The sequence below is a fragment of the Urocampus carinirostris genome, chromosome 3 (genome assembly GCF_059441175.1).
Source record: "Urocampus carinirostris isolate Australia breed hairy pipefish chromosome 3, RoL_Ucar_1.0, whole genome shotgun sequence".
Taxonomy (NCBI): Eukaryota; Metazoa; Chordata; class Actinopteri; order Syngnathiformes; family Syngnathidae; genus Urocampus; species Urocampus carinirostris.
The window spans coordinates 51,884,461-51,910,065 of record NC_142351.1 but is presented as its reverse complement, the minus strand read 5'-3'; the positions used below and the strand labels follow the sequence as shown (position 1 = coordinate 51,910,065).

The 25,605-nt window shown below is 42.7% G+C and overlaps 1 protein-coding gene across 1 annotated transcript; it reads right to left on the bottom strand.

The window, feature by feature from the left end:
• Positions 1 to 2,346: 2,346 nt before the first annotated feature.
• On the bottom strand, positions 2,347 to 24,270 carry LOC148370029 (monocarboxylate transporter 1-like). The gene is made up of 5 exons (XM_088332328.1): positions 24,103 to 24,270; positions 11,397 to 11,678; positions 5,986 to 6,129; positions 5,124 to 5,909; positions 2,347 to 3,730 (listed from the first exon to the last, which is right to left on the bottom strand). The coding sequence occupies exons 2-5, from the start codon at positions 11,611 to 11,613 to the stop codon at positions 3,492 to 3,494; spliced, it is 1,386 nt and encodes a 461-aa protein (XP_088188454.1). The 5' UTR covers positions 11,614 to 11,678; positions 24,103 to 24,270; the 3' UTR covers positions 2,347 to 3,491.
• Positions 24,271 to 25,605: the final 1,335 nt, after the last annotated feature.

Sequence of the window (25,605 nt, the reverse complement as noted above, 5' to 3'; positions counted from 1 at the left end):
GTCCACATCATTGCAGTGTCTTGACTTAGGATTGACCACTAAAAAAACTACAATACCAACGCTGCATTGGTGACCGTATAAACCACGTTAATTGGGTAGAGGCGAAATCCCTCTCTAAAGTGTTTAGTTATCATGAAATGAGTAAAATGCTGTCTGTTACAACGTCAAAATACGCTTACAAATGGCAGTTGACCACATGAGAATATTTCTAAACACACATTTTTTTTACTAATGTAGTCAGTTTACGCATTTTCCCCACCTTTGAGTAGTGATTGGCGTATCATTCAAAGGGGCCTGGTCGAGAATTGTGGCACAGTTGTTCACTACATCTTTAATCGCCTAAACGCTACAGGTTGGCTACTCCACTCCTTTGGTTACAAGTGGAGACACTGGTGTTTAGAAATCCCTTCATACCCATCGAGATGTCCTACAATGCTTGGTGCCTATGTGCACAGGACCGATTGCAATTTCCTACGAAGACTACAGTACTTACAATTTTCTTTTTGATTTAGTCTTATTTGACTCTTCCCCTGCTTAAAAAAAACGGTTTTCTGGCGTAGCATTTGAGCTTGGCATGTTTTATGTGGTCGCTTTCTCTCGGTGTTTGCATGCCAACCCTCGTTATATCATGAGTACACCTTCTGTTTGCCATGGTTCTGAGTTTCAGTGTTGCCAATTTTACTTGATAAGAAAGAAAAGAAAATTAGCTCTCTGATTAGCCTACGGTAGGACCTCTTCAGATGGTTGGACATTTCGGCAGTCATAAGGAAATGTGGAGTTGCATTACGTGCGAAAACAAGGTTTGCTTGAACAGGGTTTATTATGTTAATAATTCAAGTGTTAGGGTGTCACATGCACAGCGAATGAGGGTGTTTCTTTCCAAAATATTGGTACAGTATTAATGATTAGAAAACGAAGATTCTAATCTGCTATGATGCCGGTTAAATAGATTTCAATTATAATAGGATATCAATAAATTGACCTGGCCTGTACAGAGATGATGTAAAGAAATAATTCTCATCTCACACCACTTATCCTCAGTAGGGTCGCAGGGGTGCTGGAGCCATCATCGGGCAGTGGGCAGGGGACACCCTGAACTGGTTGCCAGTCAATCGCAGGGCACACGGGGACAGACAACTCAATTGCTCATTCATACCTAGGGACAATTTGGACCGGCCAATTCACCTGAAATGCATGTTTTTGGAATGTGGGAGGAAACCGGAGTGCCCGGAGGAAACCCACGCAAGTGCGGGGAGAACATACAAACTCCGCACAGGAAGTCTGGAGCTGGATTTGAACCCACGCAGGAGGTTCCCAAGACATGAACTGTGCCGCACATGCGCTAAACACTGCGCCGCCGTGCTGCCTAAAGAAATAATTATTTATCGCAATACAAATGAAAACATTCTTGATACTTGCTTAGAGGCGTGGCCCGATTTCGTTAAATTCATTGCATGCTAGACTGCAATATTTTTTTTTTAATATCGATTACATGAGGCACAGCGCGGCAGAGACGCGCACACTTGCTGAACTATCAAGAGTGAACCAGCAGGAGGCCGTGTCGCTCCGCGTTGTCTTTCAATCTTGGAAATGTTCCACATAAATGTAAATATTCGCTGGGAGTTTGTGTCTATCAAGGTTTTGCACAACTTATTCCGTTTGTTGTTGCTGCTCTATTAAAGGCAGCAGATAATAATTCTGTCAGAGAAGATGGTTTGACTCAGGTGTGTAATTTAAAGAGAAGCCGTGTATAGTTTGGCGCCCCCTAGAGGTGAACAAAACCTACACGAGGATGTATACTCTACAATGTAGAGTATACATCCTGTGAAGTCTACATGATCATTTGTACATTAAAAGGTGTATTTATAAATACTCATAGTTGTGGGGTCGGGAAATTTGAATTTATTTTAAGTAACACGAGGCTCAACTGAGCTGACATGGTTGTCCGCCATCTTGCTTTTACAGGTACCCCCCAAAACCCTGTGAAATGCTGTGCAAAAAGATGTTTCAACAACTGGTGCCATTTGGTCACTTTGAGTCTCCATAGTTTGTATTCTTCCTTGTGTTTTGCAGCACATATTTGCACTACACCATGAGGGTCTCCAAAGTGGTGCCCCCTAAGAGCACCTGAGTAGTGATAAGTTTTACTTTAAGAGGTGCATATCAAACTGGTAGCCCTTCGTGCCAATCAGTGACAAACAGTAGCTCTCAGCTTCAAAAAGGTTGGTCACCCCTGCTCTACATAATACATATGGCAACTAGTGGTAAATATTACACATTGTCCCTCTAACACCAAGAAGCCAATTCATTTCCCAGTGGAAAAAAAGCCCCAAAACAAATGGCAAATCGTTCGAAAAAAACTTTTAATGGCTTGACAAAGCCAACATGAAAAGTTCATCAGAGTTACAGTCGTTAGTGTGACATTTAAAAGGCAAAATATATCCAGAAACTCTTCATGTCGAGTGTAATGACAGAACCTTACAGTCATTCTTTCAGCTGTGTTTGATTGACAATAAAGGGATTGTGTGGATCGGCGATGACATAGGTCTCACAAAAGGACAGACTGCCATTTGTCGACTGGGGTGTGAGGTGATGTCTGCCCGGCCCCATTATTCACCCGATCGTTGCTCAAAATCTCCGTGAGTCTAGATTGCGCATATTTTCTCATGTATTTGAACCTACAGGAAAAGCAACAAAGAATGGCAGATGGCCCGCCTCGTCTATTGACGTCAACTCCGCGGACTCAACTTCTGCCGCATAAAACAAAAATTCAACACGTCCATATTTTAGCATTGTTCTTTAACTCTTATGTCATTACAGATTTTGATGTGGTGACATTGTATTGTGCTTGGTCCAAATGTTGGCAAAGTGCATTCATGTCACACACGAATTTGAAGGGCAAAGAAAAATAGGGGGTCTATGTCAAAAATAATGGATATCATATTAAGAAAGAGGATAATGATACACATTAGATGTGTTTTCTTCACTTGCTGGTTTTGTGGTTGGAAAACGGCACACGTTTACAAATATTCAGCTGGGTTTCTCCCAAAACCAAAAGTTGCAAAAGAAAACCAAACAGACCACACCATGTGGCTTTTGCTGGCGGTAAAAGAAGCCTTGACGGAGTTGACACATTATTTGCTAAGCACTCACACTTCTCTCACACAGTCATGCGCATCTTCCAGTCCTATTGCCCATATTTTTCTCGGCTTGCAAATCTATCACTGCTGTGTGCGTATACTACAAGTTTCAAATACTGAAGTCTGCCGTGTGTGTGCCCATTTTCTTAACTGGCAGCAAGCACTCTTACACACTCCCTAGAGGTGCATGGTGGCAGCTGAAGACCCTGAGAGTAGCCAATGGCCTCTCAAAAGCCGATGGCAGTAACGGATGAGCATGTGCTCATCGGCAAGTAAAAGAAAGTGAAGTGAGTGCGGTGCAAGTCCATGAGATCAAGGTGTGCATTCAGATGGCATTTGCGCCTGGCGCTCCTAGACAGTGTTCTCATCCATCTTGGAATCCACCTCCGTCTTTGTAGCCTCGGGGGCGGGGCTCAGCATCGCAGCACGTTCCTCCTTGGGCTCGGCCTTCTCTTCGGCCTTCTTCTCGCGAGCCAGCAATCTGTAGTTAATGCCCATGCCTACGAAAAGGAAGAGGCTGGCCACAATGAGGATGACGCCTGACGACACGTACGTGTAGTCGTAGTGCTGGTAGTAGTTGTAGAAGCTACCTGCAGGAGGGAGAGACGCGGTCAGTATAGATGTGGCTAGTCATTCATTCAAAATCTCAAAGTTACGCTGTCAAGTCAGCATGGTTTGCGGAAAAAACTGCCTGTCAGAATACTATCATGTGAAGATTTCTCTCCTGATTGATACAAGACTCTTGTTTTTTTGTCTCTTGACATTTTGGCACAGTTGCAAATGCAATTTAAGCAGACCTGGGCACTCCAATCCTCAAGGGGCCGCATGTCCTGCATGATTTTTGAAGCTTCTCTGCTCAAATACAGGCGGTTCCAATCACCAGGATCAGAAACAAGCTTGCTTACGAGCTGATAACTTGTATTAGTTGAGTTGAAAAAGAGAAACCCCAAAAATCATGCAGGACATGTCTCCTCGAGGACTGGCGTGCCAAAGTCTGAACTTAGACCTCGTTTTCACAATCCCAGTTCCGCAGCAAAGCACCCATTTTTTTATCCAAATGTTGGCTCTTTTGTTTCCAATTTTCCAAACAATCTCTTGTGTACTGAGTGGCACCATTTTGTCATTAGCCAAGAAAGTCATTGTTATGTTTAATTCAGTCATGTTTGTGCCCTTTCATCATGCGTGTTTTTTTTTTTGATTGACTTTGAAAACATTGTTTGCAACACTACTGGCACTTGCTTTCAGTGAGCCTTTGTCTCCTCAGTTTTTCTGCCTAAAGGTTAAAGACCTGGCAATTTACAGTCATCATTGTTCAGGTTATGTGACCTGCTGCTCGTTTAATCCCAAAATGTTGTTAGTGAGACTTTATAAAATAATAGACATGGCAAGACAGAACTCCTTTTATACGCAGGCACAGCTTGCTTTGATACACCTTTCTTGCTCTCTTTTTCTCATTGGCAATCAAAGTAATAATGGAAAATAAGTAACAACAAAATAAACATGATAAATATGTATTTTAATGCGAAGACACGAACGTACAAATTTGCAACCCAAAACGTGTTATACTTGGCTCATGTTTCTTTTGAAGCCAGTTGTAGAAACAAAGTGAAAATAAAAATCCCTGTTGAGTGCCAAGCAGGCCTCAGGTGCTCTCACCAGCCTTGCATTGTGGTGAGGTATGGTGCTAAACTGGTTTTGTTGAAAAGAGGCATTTGAATGCGTAGTACCGTTATCAAATTGATTTTATGGCGCAGATTAGGCTTAATGTGAGCTAAACAAACAGGCCAAGGATATTGCTGCCTGGGCGCAAATACAGATTAAATTCAAGTGGCCCATAACTGAAAACTTTTTTAACAAGGACAAACGTCAGAGCATTTGCGAGACCGCCAGTTTGACAACTGACCCGAAACGTGTCTAGCCGTAGACAAGTCAAGTAACAGACGAACGTCTTGGCACAATTTGGTCTGTGGAGGTGTGATCTACCTGTCAGTGGAGGCCCTAGTAGAACGGGGGCGCACTCCACGATGGTGACCAGTCCCACAGCGGAAGAGAACCTTTGAGCCCCCACCAGGTCCATCAGCGTCTCGAAGAGCACAGAGCTGAGCCAGCCGAAGGCAAAACCGAAGAAGACGGCATAAACCACGAAGCCGGTGTAGTTGGTAGATAGCGGTGCCAGCACGTGGCACACACCATTGTAAAGGACAGCGGCAGCGAAGAAGTACTGCACGTGGGGGCGTACCCATTTGGTGTTGGCCAGCAGGCCCATGGAGGGCCGGGCGAACATATCCACAAAGGCCAAAATGGACAGCAGTAAGGCCGCCTTTTCCTTGCTGATGTCTTTGCTCTTGGCGAAGTTAGAGAGGAATACCAAAGGTGCAAAAAGGCCGAAGAACATCACCACGTTACCCATCAGGTACAGCAGGAAGCCGCGGTGCTTGAACAGCGTCAGATCGATGAAGGAGTTGAGCGTCTGTAGCACCGTCTTTTTGGGCCTTGCTTCGCCGCTAGTCGGGCCGGCCGGCGTCGGTTTTGGCCCGATGGGCCGCATAAGCGAGCCAGCTACGCAGCAGTTGAGCAGGAGTCCACCCAGGATCAGGAAGCTTCCCCGCCAGCCGAAGCTGTCATACAGCCACGAGTTGAGTGGCGCTAGTGTGGACAGGAAGACCGGGCTGCCGGCCATGGCAATACCGTTGGCAATGGGCCGCCGCTTGTAGAAATACTTCCCGATCATGGTTAGGGCCGGGTTCAGGTTAAACGCCAGGCCCAGCCCTGTTTTAGAGGGAGGCGCACGTGTTTAACTGAGGTTGCCGCCTGGGATCTGCATGCTCTCTCGGAGGGCACTCACCTCCAACCACGCCGATGAAGAAGTACAGCTGGGGCACAGTGTTGCAGAAGGAGGCTGCCACCAGACCCGAGCTCGCCAGGCAGCCGCCCACTAGGATGATCGGTCGGCTGCCGAAGCGGTTCACCAGGATGCTGCTGATTGGACCTGATTGGACAGACATACAAGACAGAGGCTCATTGCTTGACGTTTGCATACCAGGGACCACGTTTTCAAACTGTTCGAAGCCTTCTTAAGATCGTGGTTGGTGTGGGAAAATAAGAGAGGTACGCCGCTTTATGGGAATGTTTCAAAATTGGGCCCTAATGTGAAAATGGTGCAAATGTTGGGCAGCACGGCGGCGCAGTGGTTAGTGCATCTGCGGCACAGTTCTGAGGTCATGAGATCGAACCTCCTGTGCGGAGTTTGCATGTTCTTCCCGTGTTTTGTGGGTTTCCTCCGGGCACTCCGGTTTCCTCCCACATTCCAAAAAACATGCATTCCAGTTAAATTGGCTGGTCCAATTTGTCCCTAGGTGTGAATGAGTGAGCGAATTGTCTGTCCCTGTGTGCCCTGCGACCGGCTGGCAACCAGTTCAGGGTGTCCCCTGGCCACTGCCTGAAGATAGCTGGGATGGGCTCCAGCACCCCCGCAACCCCACTGAGGATAAGCGGTGCAGATAATGGATGGATGCAAATGTTCTCTCCCCAAATCAGTGAGACTATGTCTTCTTGGAGACTGAACTGTGGGTGCCCCACTTAGACAACCTTTTTCAAATTACTAATGTCTCGACTCTGACCTGCGGTCATACAATTTTGAGCTACCGGAAGCTCCCAGGTAGCCTAGCCACAAATATTTGGAAAACACCAATGATGGAAGCTGTAACTTGCGAAAAAATACTAGGGAGATTAAATGGGTTGAATATAACTAATAAGTGATGGGATGACTGGTAACTTCTGATCCGAATGAGAATCTGTAACATATTTGTAGTGCATTGGACCACACTCCTAGTTAAATATACTGCTTCTTCTTTTTTCACACATGATGTTTAACTGCTCTTTTTCCTGTCACCTATGAGTTTGTTTGGGGTGGGAACACATTTTTATTTTTTTATGAAAAATTTATTAAAAATTGAACGGAAGATTGTGGTAGGTCATTTGAAAGTAGGGCTTCTGTTTGAACGCTAGAACTTCACAAGGAGACAACAACAAGGTTCAAAATCACCTAGGTCTATTTACCATTTGACAGGGGAGAGTACCTCCCGATTTTTTTTTCTTTTTTTTTTAGCAAGCAGCTATTTTACATCATTTATCAGTTCCATATGTGGCGTGTCAAATTTACGGGAAATATGTTTTTGATTCACAAAGCATTAAAATAAAATCAAGGCAAGCGCAAAGCCAAGTGGCGCACTTTCACTTATCACCAACAGACGGCGCTGCCCTATTAATCTTCACACTTGCGTAACAGCTTGTTGGGTTACAGCAGAGAACCGCCTCTGATGTCATTCCTTAACCTTTCACCTCGCACAAGTCTGGTGGCTTGAGCGGCGGGATGATGAGGAGAAGGTCTTCAGACAAAGATTGCTTTGTTTGAAGCAAACGACCAACAGACTCTTGTGACTCTCCAAACTTGCTGCAGTACCACGTGAGCATGACATCAGCATCATTCACGAGCTTGTCTGTGTACTGTAGGCCAATGACGCTTTATTGTTGTTCTCTTTTGTCCTTCAATAAATAATTTAAAACGCAACATTTCGTGAGATGCCACAAATACCAATTGGATATTATTATTATTATAATATTATGGCAAAAATGCATGTCAAATGGTTTAGATCCATATTGAATTCTGAATTCAATGAAGCAAAGCGAGGATGGATCATTTCGACTACATCAAATTTCAAAATTGATTAGCTACCAAAAAGAGCTTGATGCACACTTTGAACACGAGAATCCTCAGACCTGTTCTAACGGAGATCTCTGCAAACTTAACAGACAAGAAGAACCTAAACCAGAGGTATGCCATCATCTGCATCAAGTGCCTGACTGAGATGGGAACCTTTGCCGTTGCTGTCTTGGGCATGGTTTTAATGATTTCTTATGTTTATTGTTGATGTTGACTATATTTTGTCTATTGGTACCCATGCAACACCCATTACAGCATGGTCATCTTCATATGCGCTCCCTTTCTCAAGGTTTCTTATTTTCCTTATATTTGTTTTTTTATCGTTTTTTTCTTGCCCACATGTACAGTAGGTTTCAGATCAGGATCTGTTGTATTTTGTGGTCTGTGCAGCCCTTTGAGACTGTGACTGAATAAATGTGATTTGACTTGACAAAAATTTAATATCAAGACACTTTATCTTTGTGTTTTTGATAGTCTGACAGCGTGGTCAAGTTTAGTGCAGAACCTGAGTGAGCACTTTTCCTTTTTGTCCTTTCTTGTTACAAAACCTTTTATAAAATTGACAAATGAAAATTGATTCAGATAACACAGATACGTATTCCTGCGCGAGGCTTTTAACTAAGACAAGAACGTTTGATCACATGACCCTAATTTTAGCTAACCTGCATTGGCTCCCTATAAGCTTAAGATATGATTTCAGGGTTTTGTTGGTAGTATACAAAATCATTCACGGACTTGCTCTCTCATATCTTTCAGAATTAATTTCCCCCTATGTTGCGGTCCGGAGCCTTCTCTCTGAAAATGCTGGTCTACTAGTGATCCCAAGAGCCAAGAAGAGATCCGCAGGTTCAAGAGCGTTCTCCATTCGGGCCCCGGTGCTGTGGAATGCTCTTCCCCCTGAGATTTGATCTGCAACCTCAGTGGAAATGTTTAAATCCAAGCTTAAAACAAACTTCTATTCTATAGGATATGAATAACCTATATTTTATCTTGACAATACAGTATCTGTGTATCATTTGCCCTCATGTAAGTTTTAGATCAGGGGATGGAGTCTTAATAGTCTGTGGTTTACAATAATCTGTGGTCTGTGCAGCCCTTTGAGACTCTTGACTCTTGAACATGACTTGACTTTAGCAGGGACGTTTTTTTATGGGGGCCACACCGTCAGCGTGGACCAGGGTCTCATTATCCATTATGTTGGACTGGCAATAAATTAATCATAACATAATAATAATGTATAAAAAATATATATTAATAATAAATGCATATAGTTTTTTGTAAAAGGGCTCAGAAAGTCTCGTATGGGGTTCCTTTTAAGCCCTAAGGGGTGTGGTATCAAAGAACAGCAACATGATTGGCCAAAAGCAACAATGATGTATTAGTCAAAACAACAGTGAAGCAAAAAAAGGAACTGGCATCCTAAGAAATTTCCTCTGTGATTGTCCAATATAGTAACAGAATAAACTTATCACATGACAAAAATTCCAGGACATCAATTTTTCTCAGACAGTTTTGGGTTGAAGTAAGAGTAAGAGTGCAAACGATTGTTGTAAGATGGTGGATAACGCTCTTATAGCTCTTGCAATCCAATTTGGCGTTAACAGGATTCAGTTGGCAGCACCTCGACTGGACTAGCTTCTACAGCTGAAAAAAACTAGGCTGGCATGGCAGAGGACACCCAAACATGCTCAGAAGGACAAGCACCCATGCACTCTGTACCAACACCAAAAAAGAGGTGAGGACAGTCTTCTCACAGCGATTACATAAACAACAATGCTCGCCCACTGACTCCCTCCCCCTTTGTCGCCACTTGACCATTTTCTTATCCGCCTGAATGGTGAAATTTGCTAGATCACTTTTCTATTTAATTGTTTTACCATATCAAGACATTTCACTGCAGTGGAAACCGGACAGACCGGAAGCCACAAGTAAGGCTCCTGCCAAGGAAAAGGGCAAAAAAGATTACTGCTCACTTGGCGTTTTGCCTTCATCCACAAGAAGTAAAACACAAGTAGGCGAGCGATTCGACACTCTGACTAGTTGGCCGCCCACAAGCCGCCTTTTGTCAGCTCGCAAATTTCTGAAATTTGAGAGGCTGTGCTCTTAGGAACACAACTCCAAAGTTCAGGTAATAAACGCCACTTTTGTGCCACACCTCCTAACACTGCGCACAGCACGGAAGAATCGCCGCCCTCCCACGACCGAATTGGAGGAGGGCCAAGAGTACAGGCGGAATTGTAAAATAGAAAAGGGAGGAAACCAAAACTGAAAGAACGCAAGCTAGCGCTCCAACATCTGGATCTTCTTTGGGCTCTGTAAAAGTGCAAGGGAGTCCCAAGCAGCTTAATAAGAGAAGTGACATGCAATGTTGTGATACTCGACCAGCACACTCACTTGCCTTAAAAACAAAAGGTGAAGAAGTTTTACAACTTGCGACCAACTGTGAATGGTAAAATGTTGCTTTTCCATAATAGCGCTTCCGCACTACGGCGCCAATTTTATGACCTGGCTCTTCCGTTTTACTTTTACAACTTTTCACAACCATCGTAGACGTTGTTGGTGAAGAAGGGATTGGGTTGCCTTCTTATTGGGGCAATTGAAAGTAGTGCGCCAATGGCTGCTATTTCTTCACTTTAGTGCTCTTTGGGCGTAATCTACAACATTACGCACTTTTCTCAGTCTTACTTTGAGGACTCAAAAAGGGTTGTTTCTTGTTTCTTTCTGCATTTTTGTCTCTACATGTCTTTTTACATATATCTGTCTTTCTTTGTTCTCATCTCTCTCTGTCTCTCTCTCTCTCTCTCTCTATTATTTTTTTTTCTCTTTCCGTCTTTCAATATTAATTTCTGTTTTTGTTTCTATCACGCTTCTCTGTCTCTATCCGTCTGTTTGTTTCTATATCTGTTTCTGTCTATTTTTGTCCATCTGTTGTCTCTCTATGTATTGTACGTCTCCCTATACATGTCTCTCTGTTTCTGTTTGTTTGCCTGTCTCAGTGTCTGTTTGTCGCTCTCCATCTCTGTTTTCTTTCTTTTTCTGTCTGATTTTGTCTGTTTCTGTCTCTTTTTTTCAGTTTCCGTCTTTTTTCTTTGTATTTCTATCTCTATGCCTTAAAACTCAGTGACATCGCTCTTTTCTCTCTCTTTCTGTCTCTCTCCAAGAATAGTACAGACATTTAATCCAACCTAATTTTAACAAACAAAAATACTAATGTTCTCGCTTAAACAGCCGAGGTCCTGGCCAAGCAGCACTTTTTGTGTCAAGGCAGGATGCTGAATGACTGCATCTTAATGTGAGAGTAATCTGGGTCGCAAGGCGCTTTTGTAGAGTCTTCAATAGCGTAAATTCTTTGGTTTTCAAATCAGCAAGCAGACAAATGATGGAGGCGTTCACTTACTCCGTTTCTTTGTTTTTTTAAAAACGGTCAGTATTTTTTTTCCCATCAAATCTTTTTTGCGCACTTCGTCGAGAAGAACAAACCCCGGTGTGGCCCAGGCAAGTGTTTGTGGTGCAACAACTAAGTGGCCACTTACCACCGGCATACATGACGGCCAGCATAATGGAGGAGATCCATGACACTTGGCTTGGTGTGGCATCAAAAATGACTTCAATGTCTTTGAAGAAGACGGTGATGGACTTGGGGAAGGCGTAGGAGAAGCCGATGGAGATGAAGGCCCCCACCACCACGGCCCAGCCCCAGCCTCCCTCAGGAGGCGTGTAACCGGCGGGGCCCCCCAATGGAGGAGGCATGTCTGTTTAGAGGGGCTGCGGTGCCGGAAGATCTGCTACGGAGGAGTCCGGCCTGGGTGCGTGACCTGCAGAGAGTCAGCACAAAGGTTCATGAAGGACATACAAACATGGAAAATAATCATAAGTTTAGCAAGCATGGTCGGCCCCCGTAATGGCCACGGCCTTTAAAACCCTGCAACAGGGTCATCAATGGCAGCTATCTTGCATGTGTTTGGACCATACACACGAAAACTGTCCAGGGACCTGCAACAGGTTCCATGACGACAGCAGGTTGACTGTCAAGCTTTGAAAAGGCTCATGTTCTGCTCCTCTAGTAGCTGATTAACAAGCACACTGGTGCTCTCCCCAATTGTTGTGTCTGCATTCATGTCAACAAGCAAACTTGGGCAATCATTACATTGTCACAAAGCGAATTGCGACTGTAACTACTGCCTGGAGTGTTCTGAGAAAATTGTTTTGCTTCATTTAAGGTCAAATGAAATACAAAAACACTATGCCTTTCCCGGGCTAATAGCATCGAGAGGGTCATCCCACCGGCTGAAAAGTCATGCGCTGTGGCGACCTCAGAGAGGACAGGCCAGAGGTCAAAATAACAACATGTGCTAAATTCCAGGTGTTGGGATTGTTTTCCACTCTGATAGTAACTTTAACCGGGTAACTCTGCGTACTCTTAAAGAAAGACAACATCCGTCTATTTTGCACCATTGCACCGGGGGAAGCTGAATTCTGACATGGTTGGAGCACATTTCCCAGGCGGTTCTCTGAAAAAGAACCAAAACACAATTAAGACTTAAAGTTTCATGCACATACCTTTGAATAATTTGGCTTACAAACAAAATGGTTTAAAAACAAACGTTCAAGTAAAACAATTATTTGGTTCCCTTTAAAATCTTGATCAAAAAAATTCAACCACTTAAATGTAATACATTTTTATTCATCTTCTGTATTTAATCTGACAAAATGTTGCTTCCCTTAAATGTCATACTTACATTTTCTATATAACTAGGCAGATTTTTTTTTTATTAGTGAGGTTTAAAAAATAAGTACATTACTAAATCCCCCGCCTTTATGAAACACAGAAAACTTTGGATGATTCTGTGACTTTTAGCATCCTGACCTCTATGTACGATGATTATTAATTTTGTGTAAATGGAATATCGAGTCTCCCCATATTCCCAAACTATATCTGCCACCATTGCTTGACTTGCAGTGAGTGAGGCTCATTTCACCTTGTAGTAAACTAAAACAAACTTGTTTGTGGTGAAAACAGTGCAGGCAAGGTCCTCCTTTCGGCGAGAGAAGGGCGTACTCAAAACTCTACTTTCTCCTGAAACGTTTGTGCATTGATAGGCAGGTTGAGCAACTTCAGGAGGGAAGTTGCAATTGAAATCCACCCAGCAAACAGGAAGCTCGCAAAGCAGTACGGCAAGCTCCATGTTGCACCGCAGGAAACAGGCATTAGGGCTGACGCTTTTATTGCCCCCCTACCATGTTGAGTGACAAGTGCAATACTAGGGTTAGGGGTCTAATCTACTCAAGTCGGTAACACATTTATGTAGTTGACCCAACCCAGATGATTAAGCATGTTTGAGCTCAAGTCGCATCATTCGAGATAGATTTTTTTCTTCTTTTTTTTTTTTTTTTTTTTTACTTTGGAACCTATTTTGGAAACTGCAAAAAATAAACAACAATCACATTAATGGTCAATTTTGGATGCAATTTGGGAGCTCATGAATGGGGCTTGTGCTTGGCTCTTGGCCCAGTTTCATTTCAGGATCAACAACTGACTGTCAAAGGAGTTTTAATTGGGAGAATTTTTGTCGTGACAATCTTAGAAAAGTAGATAGACATTGGCCAAAGACAGGAATTACCATGTTTAAAAGCCAAGGGTCCACTTCCTGCTAAATGTGTCTTTTACCAAAGGTGACCAGGATTTTCTTCTTTACAGTGAGTATTTAAAACATCGTGTTAAAAGCTTTAACTTAACTTCTTTACTCTTCTCTGAAACATATAAGCTGGTACTGTCATGATTGCCCTATTTGGAACACCTGTGGCAGATTGATTGGCGCCAACAGCCCGGACAAGCTGATTGGTGGCCACACCCTTCTTAAGCCCCGACTTCAGTTCAAACTTTTTCAGATCGTCTGCGAGCTGTTGTGTTTTCACTCAGTATGCGTTTCCGTCCGACTCCGTCCCTGTTAAATCTGTTTTCTGCCTAATCCCCGTTTTCGACCCCTTTCTGAACCTGACTACGCCTGTTCTGCCTGCCACCTGCCTACGATCACTATTACGAACTCGGCATCGCCTCTGATCTCCAGCCCTGGTCAAACGACGTGCCATTCCCGCCTGCCTTCTTCCATCACGGAAGTGTCACCCCCGCCTTGCTCGATCGCGCTCTCCGCCAGTCCTCGGATCCAGCAAACAAGCAAGCCTAACTCTTTTTTTTTTTTTTTTCCCCCCCCCAATAAAATCTGAGAAATGCATGCAATTAGTCCTGTGTCCGTTCTGGTCTGGGACTGGTACAGATGGGGATAAATGAAGTGCAACAAGCAGAAATATCACCAAATAAATGGGTAATTAAAAACCAAAGAAAAAGGCAATTAACTGACCCTTTACAAGAAATCATCTTGGCGGAATCAACCAATACACATGAGGCTTTTTAGTAAGTAAGCCAGAGTTTGCTGTATCATTTTTTTTCCCCCACAGTTATTTTGGGGCATAACAATATCCCAGTAGAGGGAAACTGTACATCCAGTCAAGCAATATGATTAGTCCAATATATGCTATTGTAATAGGAAAATAAAAGGACTCACCCAACCATTGCAGTCAGAATAGTCAGTCGGATTAAGACCTTATTGTTATAATTGTACACATGTACATGGCTTTACAAAATCAGAATACCGGCAACATTTAGTTTCTAATCTAGTCATTTCATGTGTATGAATATACACATTGTTCCTTTGTGTTTCTTGTTTTGATGCAATAAAAAAAGGCTTGTTTCAACAGTTGTTGCTTCTTTGCACTATTTGCATTTTGAATTATGTTCCAGTTGGTCGCTGTCTGAAAACAGCAAATTTGAGGTCACTTTCCCGTTTTGTGCCTTCAGGAAACAGAAGAATGAGTGGCCGTCATTCCCATTGCTCCTTAATGACCTCAATTGGGATTAATTGCCAAGAAGTCTCCTGAGCCAGTCAATGGTTAAGTGGGTTTACTACAAGTGACCTCTTAGCGATTAGCACACTGAGGCTTCAGAAGCTGACTGGTACTGACATAAAAAAAAAAAAAACTGCTCCCTTGACTGCGACAAAGCATCGATGAGCAAATGATTAGTCTCCTCCTCCAAATGAATCCCGAAGTCAACGCACAATGATGCACGAACAGCCCAGCGACCTTTGAGATTATACGTCCACTGAATAGCCCTCAATGACTTTTAGCAACGAAAGATAAGAGCAAGTGCATTTGAGGAGCATAGCCGCTCAAATTTTTCTTTTTTGGGGAGTATTTTCTGTTTCCATGCATCTCTCAGGTGCAACATTTAAACCGCCGTGAATCAACATCTACTTGTATCATTGTTGGATGGGTTGGATACCTTTTGGAATAGAATTTTGGAAATCCTCAAAATTTCAGCTTTATGATTTTATCCCCTGTGACAGATGACTAATATCCGTTATTTTCTGCACTTTTAGAATATTTTATGTTTGTGGCTTTTTTTTAGGCACAGCACTAAAAAACTACTCAACTACTATTAACAAATGGAGACAGAAAAATACTTGTGCCAAAAAAGTTGTGCAATATAATTCATAAACATGTTCCAAAATGTAGTAGGCTGAAGCCAAAGCTTTTTAAGTGTCTGTGTCATGATTACCTAAATGGAGCCACCTGGGGTAATCATCTGACTCGCTGGAATGCGCTCCCTGATTGGTTTATGTTCCCTATTTAAGCACGCTACGCGGAGACCTCTTGGTCTGAGATTACTTCTGTACCCCGTATGACTCTCCCGATTACCTGTGCCTTCTTGTTTACCTGATTCTGCCTGCCTGCCTCCGATCCGACCTGCTTCCGTCCCACGCTACGATCTTCTCTCCAGTCCCGGTAAACTCGACCTGCTTCCGTCCCACGCTACGATTGGCTACGTGTTCCGAAGTTGTCTTCACGGCGTTGCTGCTGACGTTCGACGGTCATCGCGTCTCCCGCTAACCCTGTACGCTTCCCCAAATAAAAGACTTGTAATGAACGCTCTGGGGTCTCCTGCTCTGTTCTGGTCCCCCTGACAGAATCCTCAGACCAGAATGGACCCCGCGTTCGTACATCTGCCCCTGACTACTATGAAAGCCAGAACCAGCAGCCCAATCCCCCTTTAGAATGTGCAGTTTGGCAACTTATTTCCGACGTGGCGAAATTGGCTAAGCAAGCGAGTCAGTTACGGTTCGAGTGGGATCTGTTGGGTCGGGACTGGTCCTATCTCTCCAAAGTAATGACCCATCAAGCCACTTCGTCGGTGCCCAACACTGACCGGGCACCATCGGCCTTATGACTGCGCAATGACTCCCATGCCTGCCTGTTCGACTCCCATGCCTGCCTGTCCGACTCCCCTGCCTGCCTGTCCGACTCTCCTGCCTGCCAGTCCGACTTCGACTCTCCGGCCTGCCTGTCCGGCTCCGCTGCCTGCCAGTCCGACTCCGCTGCCGGCCCTGATTCTGCCTGTTCTGATTCTGTCCTGTTTGCCTGTTCTGTTTGCCGGTTCTGATTCTGCCGGTTCTGAGTCGACTCTCCTGTTTGCCTGTTCTGAGTCGACTCTCCTGTTTTTGCCAGTCCTGATTCTGCCTGTTCTGTCTGTATCTCCGGTCCTGATTCTGCCTGTCCTGTCTGAATCGCCGGTCCTGATTCTTCCTGTTTGCCCTCCGGACCCACCCTCTGCCGCCCCTTCGGATGCTGATGAGGGGGTTTCCCTCCATTTGGCCCAGGGAGAGGTACTGTGCTGTTACATAGTTCCTCGATTACCCGTGTTTCCCTGTGACGTGTCTTGGATTTAATTTTTTTTTTCCTGGGGGACTTCTGGAGCCGTCCCTTGAGGGGGGGGGTTCTGTCATGATAACCTGAATGGAGCCACCTGGGGTAATCATCTGACTCGCTGGAATGCGCTCCCTGATTGGTTTATGTTCCCTTTTTAAGCACGCTACGCGGAGACCTCTTGGTCCGAGATTACTTCTGTACCCCGTATGACTCTCCCGATTACCTGTGCCTTCTTTTTTTTTTTTAACTTTTTATTTCTCACACCCATTTTTGACAGAGGTTTGATTCCCCCATCTTACATCAACACAAAATATATACACTTGACACACTCATAAATAACAGAAGGAACAACAAAGAACAAAAAATGTTATTAATAGAAAATAAGAATAAATGCTCATACAATAAATCCATACAAAAAGAAATATATATATATATATATATATATATATATATAAATTAATACATCAAAATATACACCAAAAAAAAAAAAAAAAAAAAAAAAAACACATAATAATTAGGGGGAGGTGTTTAGACATCAAGTAAAATTTGTGTGATAGGCTTCCATCTTTTCTCAAATTGGTCAAGTTTCAGTTGAAGTCTTGCAGTGATTTTTTCCATAATGTACATTTGCTTTAATTTGTCTCTCCATTGTTTTATGTCAGGCGGTTGTGGTTTCAGCCAGGACACTGTGATCATTTTCTTTGCTACCAGAAGCATTACCCTTAGTATATATTTCTGTTGACCAGATAGTAATTCTTCTGGCAAAATTCCTATTATGTAAGCCTTTGGGTCCAACCGCAACTCCCAGCCAGTGATTAATTTTATTTCTCTCTGGATACTTCTCCAAAAATTTGATATTACAGGGCAATTCCAGAAAATATGCGTAAAGTCTCCGACCCCCCCACAGTTACGCCAACATAGATTCGAGGTATTTTTATACTTTGAAGTGATAGAGGGTGTATAGAAGAATCGCATTTTTACTTTCCATTCAAACTCCCTCCATGTCGGGCTGTTGGTTATTTTGTGTCCCTCTTTCAATGTTTTTTCCCATTCGTTGTCTTTTATCGCTACATTAGTTTCTTGTTCCCATTTTTCCTTAACTGCCATGTCCTCATTACTGAGGTCCATTCTCAGGGCTTTATATAGTTTTGATATAACCCCCTTTATTGATTGTCCTTTTGTATACGATATTAATAATTGCTCTACCTTAGTCGGCTCCTTACATATTTTCCCCCATTCCTCGTGTTTCTGGAGGTAATGTCTTAGTTGCAAATATTTGTAGAAATCATTTCTGGGTAGGTCAAATTCTTGTTGGAGTTGTTCAAATGATTTCATTGCCTGTGCTTCCAATACTTGGGTAATCAACATCAGTCCTTTTTGGGCCCATTTTTGAAACCCTACCTCTATAACCCCAGGTTTAAAGTCTGGATTTTTCGCTATTTTGGTAGCCCTATTCACAGATCTTGATATTTTTAATTTTTTTTGTATTGTTGACCAAGTTTTAATAGTTCCCTTAATCCATTCATTCTGGATTTTTAATTTATTCCACCTCGTGACTGATATGTATGGTAACGATTCCACAGGCATATTTGGACAAGATCGCTGCTCCATGTCCACCCATATCGTATCTTTGTCTGTAGTAATCCACAAGATGAGTGCTTTAATTTGAGCTGCCCAATAGTAATATTTAATATTGGGTAGGTCTAGGCCCCCCTTTTCTTTAGGAGCTAACAGGGTTTTGTATTTTATTCTAGGTTTCTTGTTTTGCCAAAGGAATTTTGCTATCAACTTATTTAACATTTTAAATGTGGATGCCGGGATCAGAATTGGAAGGGATTGAAACAGAAATAATAGTCTTGGTAATATGTTCATTCTGATTGTTTCTATCCTGCCGATAAGACTTAAGGGCAAAATTTCCCATTTTTCCAAATCTTTCCTTATTTCTTTTATCAACATTCCATAATTTGCATCAAACAGCTGTGTGGTATGTGGTGTAATGGTCACCCCCAAATATTTAAACCCTTTATTTGTCCATTTAAAATCAAATCTTTCACTCACATCTGTTGGACATTTTCCTGATATCATCATTGCTATTGATTTGCTCTCATTATTTGAATACCCAGCTACTTCTCCATATATTTTAAGGCTCTCCAACAGTGGTGGTATTGATAACGAAGGTTCCTCCAGCATTACCAACAGGTCGTCTGCAAACAATGATATTTTATGTTCTGTTCCTCCTTCATCCAATATCCCCCTTATTTGCTCATTTTGTCTAATTGATTCTGCGAGTGGTTCTATGCTTATTGCAAACAAGAGTGGGCTTAAACAATCCCCTTGCCGGACTCCTCTTTTGATTTCAAAGAAATCTGAACAGTGACCATTTACTCTAAGGCGAGATTTAGGATTTTTATAGATTATTTTCACCCATTCAACAAATATTGGAGGGAAGCCAAAGGCTATAAGTGATTGATGTAAGAAGCTCCATTTCACCCCATCGAAAGCTTTTTGTGCATCCAAGCTCAGTAACATCGAGGGTTGGGTCTTAGATTTTGTGCTCGTAATTATGTTTAGTATCCTCCTAATATTGTTTGCACCCTGCCTTCCCGGAATAAACCCTGTTTGATCATTTCTAATTAATTTCGCTATAAATTTCTGCATTCTTTTTGCAAGTATGCTTGTAAGAATTTTTAGATCATTACAAAGTAAACTAACTGGTCTATAGCTTTCACACAATATTGGGTCTTTTCCTTCTTTGTGCAGGACTGTTATGATGGCTTCCGACCATGCTTTGGGGGGATCTCCTTTTGTTAGAGAATAGTTAAATACTTTCTGCAGTACTGGTATTAATTCTTCCTTAAAGCTTTTGTAGAACACCCCCGGGAATCCGTCCGTTCCTGGTGATTTATTTATTTTTAAGTTATTTATTGTGTCTTGTATTTCCTGTTTTGTAATGGGGCGAATAATTTCTAATGTATCCCCTCCTGTTAGTGTCGGTAAATGTAGTTTTCCTAAAAAGTTTTGTGCCGTGTAGCTATCTAAGTCATTTTCTGAGTACTTGTATAATTCTTTATAATAATCTGCAAATGCTTCTGCTATACCTTTGGGTTTTACTAAACATTGTTTAGAGATAGGATGTTTTATTTGTGATATAATTCTATCTGTTTGGGCCTTTTTAAGTTGGAAGGCGAGCAGTCGACTGGCTCTATTGCCCATTTCATAGTATCTCTGGTTCACAAAGCGCAGAGCCCCTTCTGCTTTATTTGTCAAAAGTTCATCTAATTTGCTTCTGGTTATTTTTAATACCTGTAATCTGGATTCACTTGGTGTTTTTTTATGTTCTTCTTCTAGTTCCTTAATCTTATCCTCCAATTCCTTCTGATCCTTTAAGCGTATTCGTTTCAGCCGGGACGATATTTCAATTAATTTCCCCCTTATTACAGCTTTCCCTCCTTCCCATAATATTGATGGAGAAACCTCATTGTTGTCATTGATTTGGAAATATTCTTTTATACACCGTTTTATTTCCTGTACTACGTTTTTATCTGAGAGGAGAGATACATTCATCCTCCAATACCTAAAATGGGGTTCATTGTCTAAACTTAGTTTCAAAGTAATTGGAAAATGGTCACTTATAGTAATATTCTCTATACCACACTCTACTACTGTATGCATATGTTGTCTTGAAATGTAAAAGTAATCAATTCTCGAATAGCTGCCATGCGGGTTTGAATAGAAAGTATAGTCTTTAGTTTGGGGATTCTTCTCTCTCCATGGATCTATCAATCCCAATTCTTTAGTTATGTTATTCAACATCCTCGACCTCTTTGTGTTTGTTCCATGTACTGAAGGATACTTGTCCACTTTGCAATTCTGTACAGTGTTAAAGTCACCTCCTATAAGTAACATTCCCTTCGCACAGTTGGTTATTACTTTAGCTAATACTTGAAAAAATGTCCCCTTTTCCTCAACTGGTGCATAAACATTCATTATTGATATTTCCCAACCGGCCATTGACCCTATAATCATTATATATCGCCCCAGATTGTCCTTCACTTCTTTTTCGACTTTAAACGCCACCCCTTTTCCAAGTAAAATTGCTACTCCCCTCCTTTTACCATAGGATGCGTAGAACACCTGGTTCACCCATTCTCTTTTTAGCTTCTTATGTTCAATCTCGGTCAAATGTGTCTCTTGTAATAAGGCTATTGAGCTCTGCAATGTCTTGAGTTGATTCAATATCTTCTTTCTCTTGATGGGGTGGTTTAGCCCATGTACATTATATGAAACAATATTTAGATTGCTCATGCTTTGTATTGAGTCTCACTGATTTTTGAAGCATACAGAAACACTACATTAATTACTAACACCTCCATTGACAAAACAAACCAAATTACTAACAAACATATTGACAAGCACACATAATTTCTCACCAAAAAGAAAAAAAACACACCCAAAAAACAAAAACCCATGTCTTCCAAGAGTCCAATTGGAGAGTTGTGGCTACCCTCCTGGAAATATGCACTCAGTGCGTGAACAACTTTTGTACCGTCGTCCATAGTTATAACTAACTAAATATTTTAAAGTAGCTCTATGCCAATATAAATACATACATTGTTTTGATTTAAAGATAATAATTTTACTTGGTATTTTACTTACTTCTAACTTATTGAATTTATAATAGAAAGGGCAGATATGGTCCTTACTCTTTCTTCCCAAATCCGAATATGGCTTCGTTTTGCTCCATAGGAGCTTGTAAGTCACCTTCTATGATGGGGCTGTTCCCTTGTCTTTCTCTCGATTCCGGTCACTGTGGTCCAAATGTTCTTTGACAACATCTTTTGCAGTGTCTCCGTGTTGTCCTCTTCCACTTCGATCCCCATTTCTTTTAGCAATGTTGCTGCCTCCATCAGTGTAGAGAATGTTCTTATTCCTGTGTCCAAAAACATCTTCAGCTGGGCGGGATATGGTGATTGTGCCTTTACGTTCTTTTCCTTTAACTTTTTGATAACGTCCCTTACTTGTTTCCTCTTTTTTTGGATTTCTGTGGTGTAATCTTGGTTGAAGTAAACGGTCTTGCCTTCGTACGTTGTCTTCTGCTTCCATGCTTCTTTCATTACGGATTCTTTCACTATGTAGTCGGTGAAACGTACGATAATTGCCCGTGGCAGTGCTTTACCTTGAAACTTGTTCCCCAGTGAGCGGTGTGCCCTCTCAATGCGCACATCCATATGTTCGGTTGTCGGAATGTTCGATTTAATAAAGTTTGTTATGAAGCCGATTGTGTCGTTTCTTTCGGCACCCTCAGGAATCCCATGTATCCTTATGTTGTTCCGCCGTGATCTCGACTCCAAGTCCTCACACTTTGTTGCTAGTTTGGCAGTTTGTTGGAGCAAGGAGAATGTTAATTGTTCTAGTTTTGACGTTCGCTCTTCCGTGTTAGCATGTAGCTCCTCCATGCTTTCCACCCTCCGCTCCAGCAACCCAGTGCGCTCCAGAAGTTCTTCGATGCTTTTTTCCAGTCTTGTCATCGAAATCTTGTTCTCCCGGGCTGCTTCCGTGTGTTCTTGCCGTAATTTACGGATTTCATGGAGGATGGCCGAGTCACGTCCTTCGTCAACCGATGACATTCCTTCTGCTCCCTCGATCTTTTTCTCCTTAGCGCCCTTTTTCTCAACAAGTTTCCCCTTCTTGACCATGTTTTGTTGAAGAATTTCTCATAAATATGGGTCACAATTTGTACCCTTTCTGTCTTTTCTCCAAGTAAGTATTACATTACTCTTTAGTGATTTTTGTCAGAGCTACTTTCCTTGCTGCCGTCTACCTCATTGCGCCACCGGAAGTCCTCTACCTGTGCCTTCTTGTTTACCTGATTCTGCCTGCCTGCCTCCGATCCGACCTGCTTCCGTCCCACGCTACGATCTTCTCTCCAGTCCCGGTAAACTCGACCTGCTTCCGTCCCACGCTACGATCTTCTCTCCAGTCCCGGTAAACTCGACCTGCTTCCGTCCCACGCTACGATTGGCTACGTGTTCCGAAGTTGTCTTCACGGCGTTGCTGCTGACGTTCGACGGTCATCGCGTCTCCCGCTAACCCTGTACGCTTCCCCAAATAAAAGACTTGTAACGAACGCTCTGGGGTCTCCTGCTCTGTTCTGGTCCCCCTGACAGTCTGACCCTCGTCCATTTTTTCCTTGCAGGAAAGACATATTCAAAATCAGTATTACGAGTATACAGTGGTTATGTTGAACAACTATTTTTACCACCCAATACCATGACTTTGTTATCATCAGCAGATATTAGTTCTCATTTTATCTGCATTGAATCAAATGCAACAATGATCAGCCTAGCTTACTTGTTGCGTACTAAAGCTCTGTGTGTGGCCACTCGCCATTAAGTGTAGGGTGAAATTGGAAAGTGTTGAATAGAATGCATCATTGCCTAATAAGTTATATGCTGCTTCTTCTGTAGCCTATGTGTATGTGTGTGTGTGTGTAGAAATAAACGAGTAAATAATGTTGCCTCTGCAAACCACAAGGTGTAATGTTCTCAAACAGTTAGTGACACTCCTGATCAGTGTTGAATGATCCTAAATCACATTAAAGCCCCACTGTGGAATATTTGACAACAAGACGGCACTGTATTGCCTACTGCGAACAAAAACAAGTGCCAAGAGCACAGCGTAGCAGCAAGATGCCAGACAAACATGGCGGCGACCTGTAGCTAGGGATTCCACCATGCAAACGAACAACAAATGTCTTTCTTGACCTATGATTTTTTTTTAATATAAATTAACAATGGTATGACAGTTCATGTATTTTTGCCTAGTATTCAAATCAATGTTTTGTTTTACTGCTTGTTTTTGTATCATTAGGAGGCACTAAACATTACACACTGTCCCTAAAGTGAAATGAAACTTTTTTTCTAACCAACCAGACTCTCAGAATCTAAAATCACATCTGGACTCAACATATTATCCATGTGATTAGAACATTTGAAAAACGGGTTCACTTCCAACTTGCACAGAGCAACTCAACTTTGGAGATGACAGTCGGAACTCGCACGCTTCGGAAAAAATTAGACACAGAACGCCTCATAAGTTCGATTTTGGGCCCTTTTTCTATCCTAACTACGAAGAGACTGCAAAATGCTGCTCGTCCTTAGCTCAGAACTGCATGTACAAGTTCGTAACAGAAAGCTTCTAATGATGAAGGAGGAGGCGGACGAGAAGGCAAAAAGACACGTGGGGTCAACGGCTTCACTCGTGTCTCCCGTGTCCCCCTACTCACTCCCCTGCTGGACCACACAACGGTCGACTGACCAGATGCGCCCGGGGGCGATGTTGCGCGCTCCCGCAGCATCACGCTAGGTCACGCCACCATTACAAAAGGCGACGGCGCCATCTATACTGACACAATCAAAATCCACGCGTGAACCGACGCTTTGTCCCCAAACAACAGAACAAAAAAACAAGACTCACCACGCAGCAGTGGACAATCCTATTGGTTTCCCGCGGGCTCGGTTCGGTTGGGCTCACTCGCCAAGGTCGGTCCGGACGCGCTCGCAGTACTAAGTGGAGTGACGGGCAAAGGGGTCCAAGTGGAATCCGTGGATGCGGACTCCGGTTGAGGACGTCACGCTCTCCAGGGCGCATGCGCACGAGAACACTCATTTCCAAACCTTCGGAATCTCACCCAGGAAGCAAAATGAATGACGGCAGGAGATCGACGTCTATTTGGACGAACACACCAAATATTGCCATTTAAAAATAACCCGAGTTTCGTTTTAAAGTGTTCTCTTTGTGAGGAGCTCGTACAAAATTTAAGAGACACGCCTTGTGCGTGTGGGGCTGAGCCAAACCAGTTTTATAGACGCAACCCTTTTAATTACTCGGTATGCACGCAAGAATATGAATTTTTTATTAAGTGAGTCTTGGCACAATGCAAAAATATCAACTTTCATTTTTATTCTTGTCTTTGAAACGGCAGGTGGCATGACGAATTTTTGCTTGAAATATTTGCCCATTTATCTTAACACTCGCAGACAACTGTAGCTGAGAGACGGGCATTGAAAAAGCTGCGGTCAATCATGGACAATTCATCACATCCACTTCACAGCATCATCTCCAAACGGAAGAGCAGCTTCAGCGACAGACTGCTGTCAGTGTTGTTCCACGGACAACTGAGGAGGTCATTTCTTTTTCATGCCTTGAGGCTCTTTAACTCCACCCGGGGGAGTAAAAGCCCACATTAAACCACACCCCCACACTATCTATCTATCTATCTATCTATCTATCTATCTATCTATCTATCTATCTATCTATCTATCTATCTATCTATCTATCTATCTATCTATCTATCTATCTATCTATCTATCTACCTACCTACCTACCTACCTACCTACCTACCTACCTACCTACCTACCTACCTACCTACCTACCTACCTACCTACCTATCTATCTATCTATCTATCTATCTATCTATCTATCTACTCACCACGACTTCGGCTTTACGCTTTAGACTGCCCTCTCCTTTTAATAATCCCGCTTTTTCAAATTCAAACAACAACAAACAATCTTGACTCGAGACAAATATTTCAGTACAGTGGACTGGGCCAGGGTGGAGGGCCCCGTATAGAGAAAAAAAAATCCCTTATTCTTTGCCAGAAACATTGATTCCGTGTATTATCTCACATGTTATACAACTGTATGTCACAAGCCAGAAACGGAGACGGGACCCAATAGCATTCGTTTTACACAGTTTTATTGAGAAAGAGAGCAGTGCTTGCTTCTACGATCCGATGATTGTCGGACACGGTTAGCTGATGGCAGGAACGCGGAAGTGGCACTTCCGTGTCTAGCGATGATAGTCGTGGGCGGCAGGAAAGCTGGTCGATAGCCGGGACGGGGGAGCAAGGGCGGTAACAAGTCCAGAAAAAAGGTCGGCAACAAGTGTCAGGCGGGAAACAGGGCAAAACAGGTTGA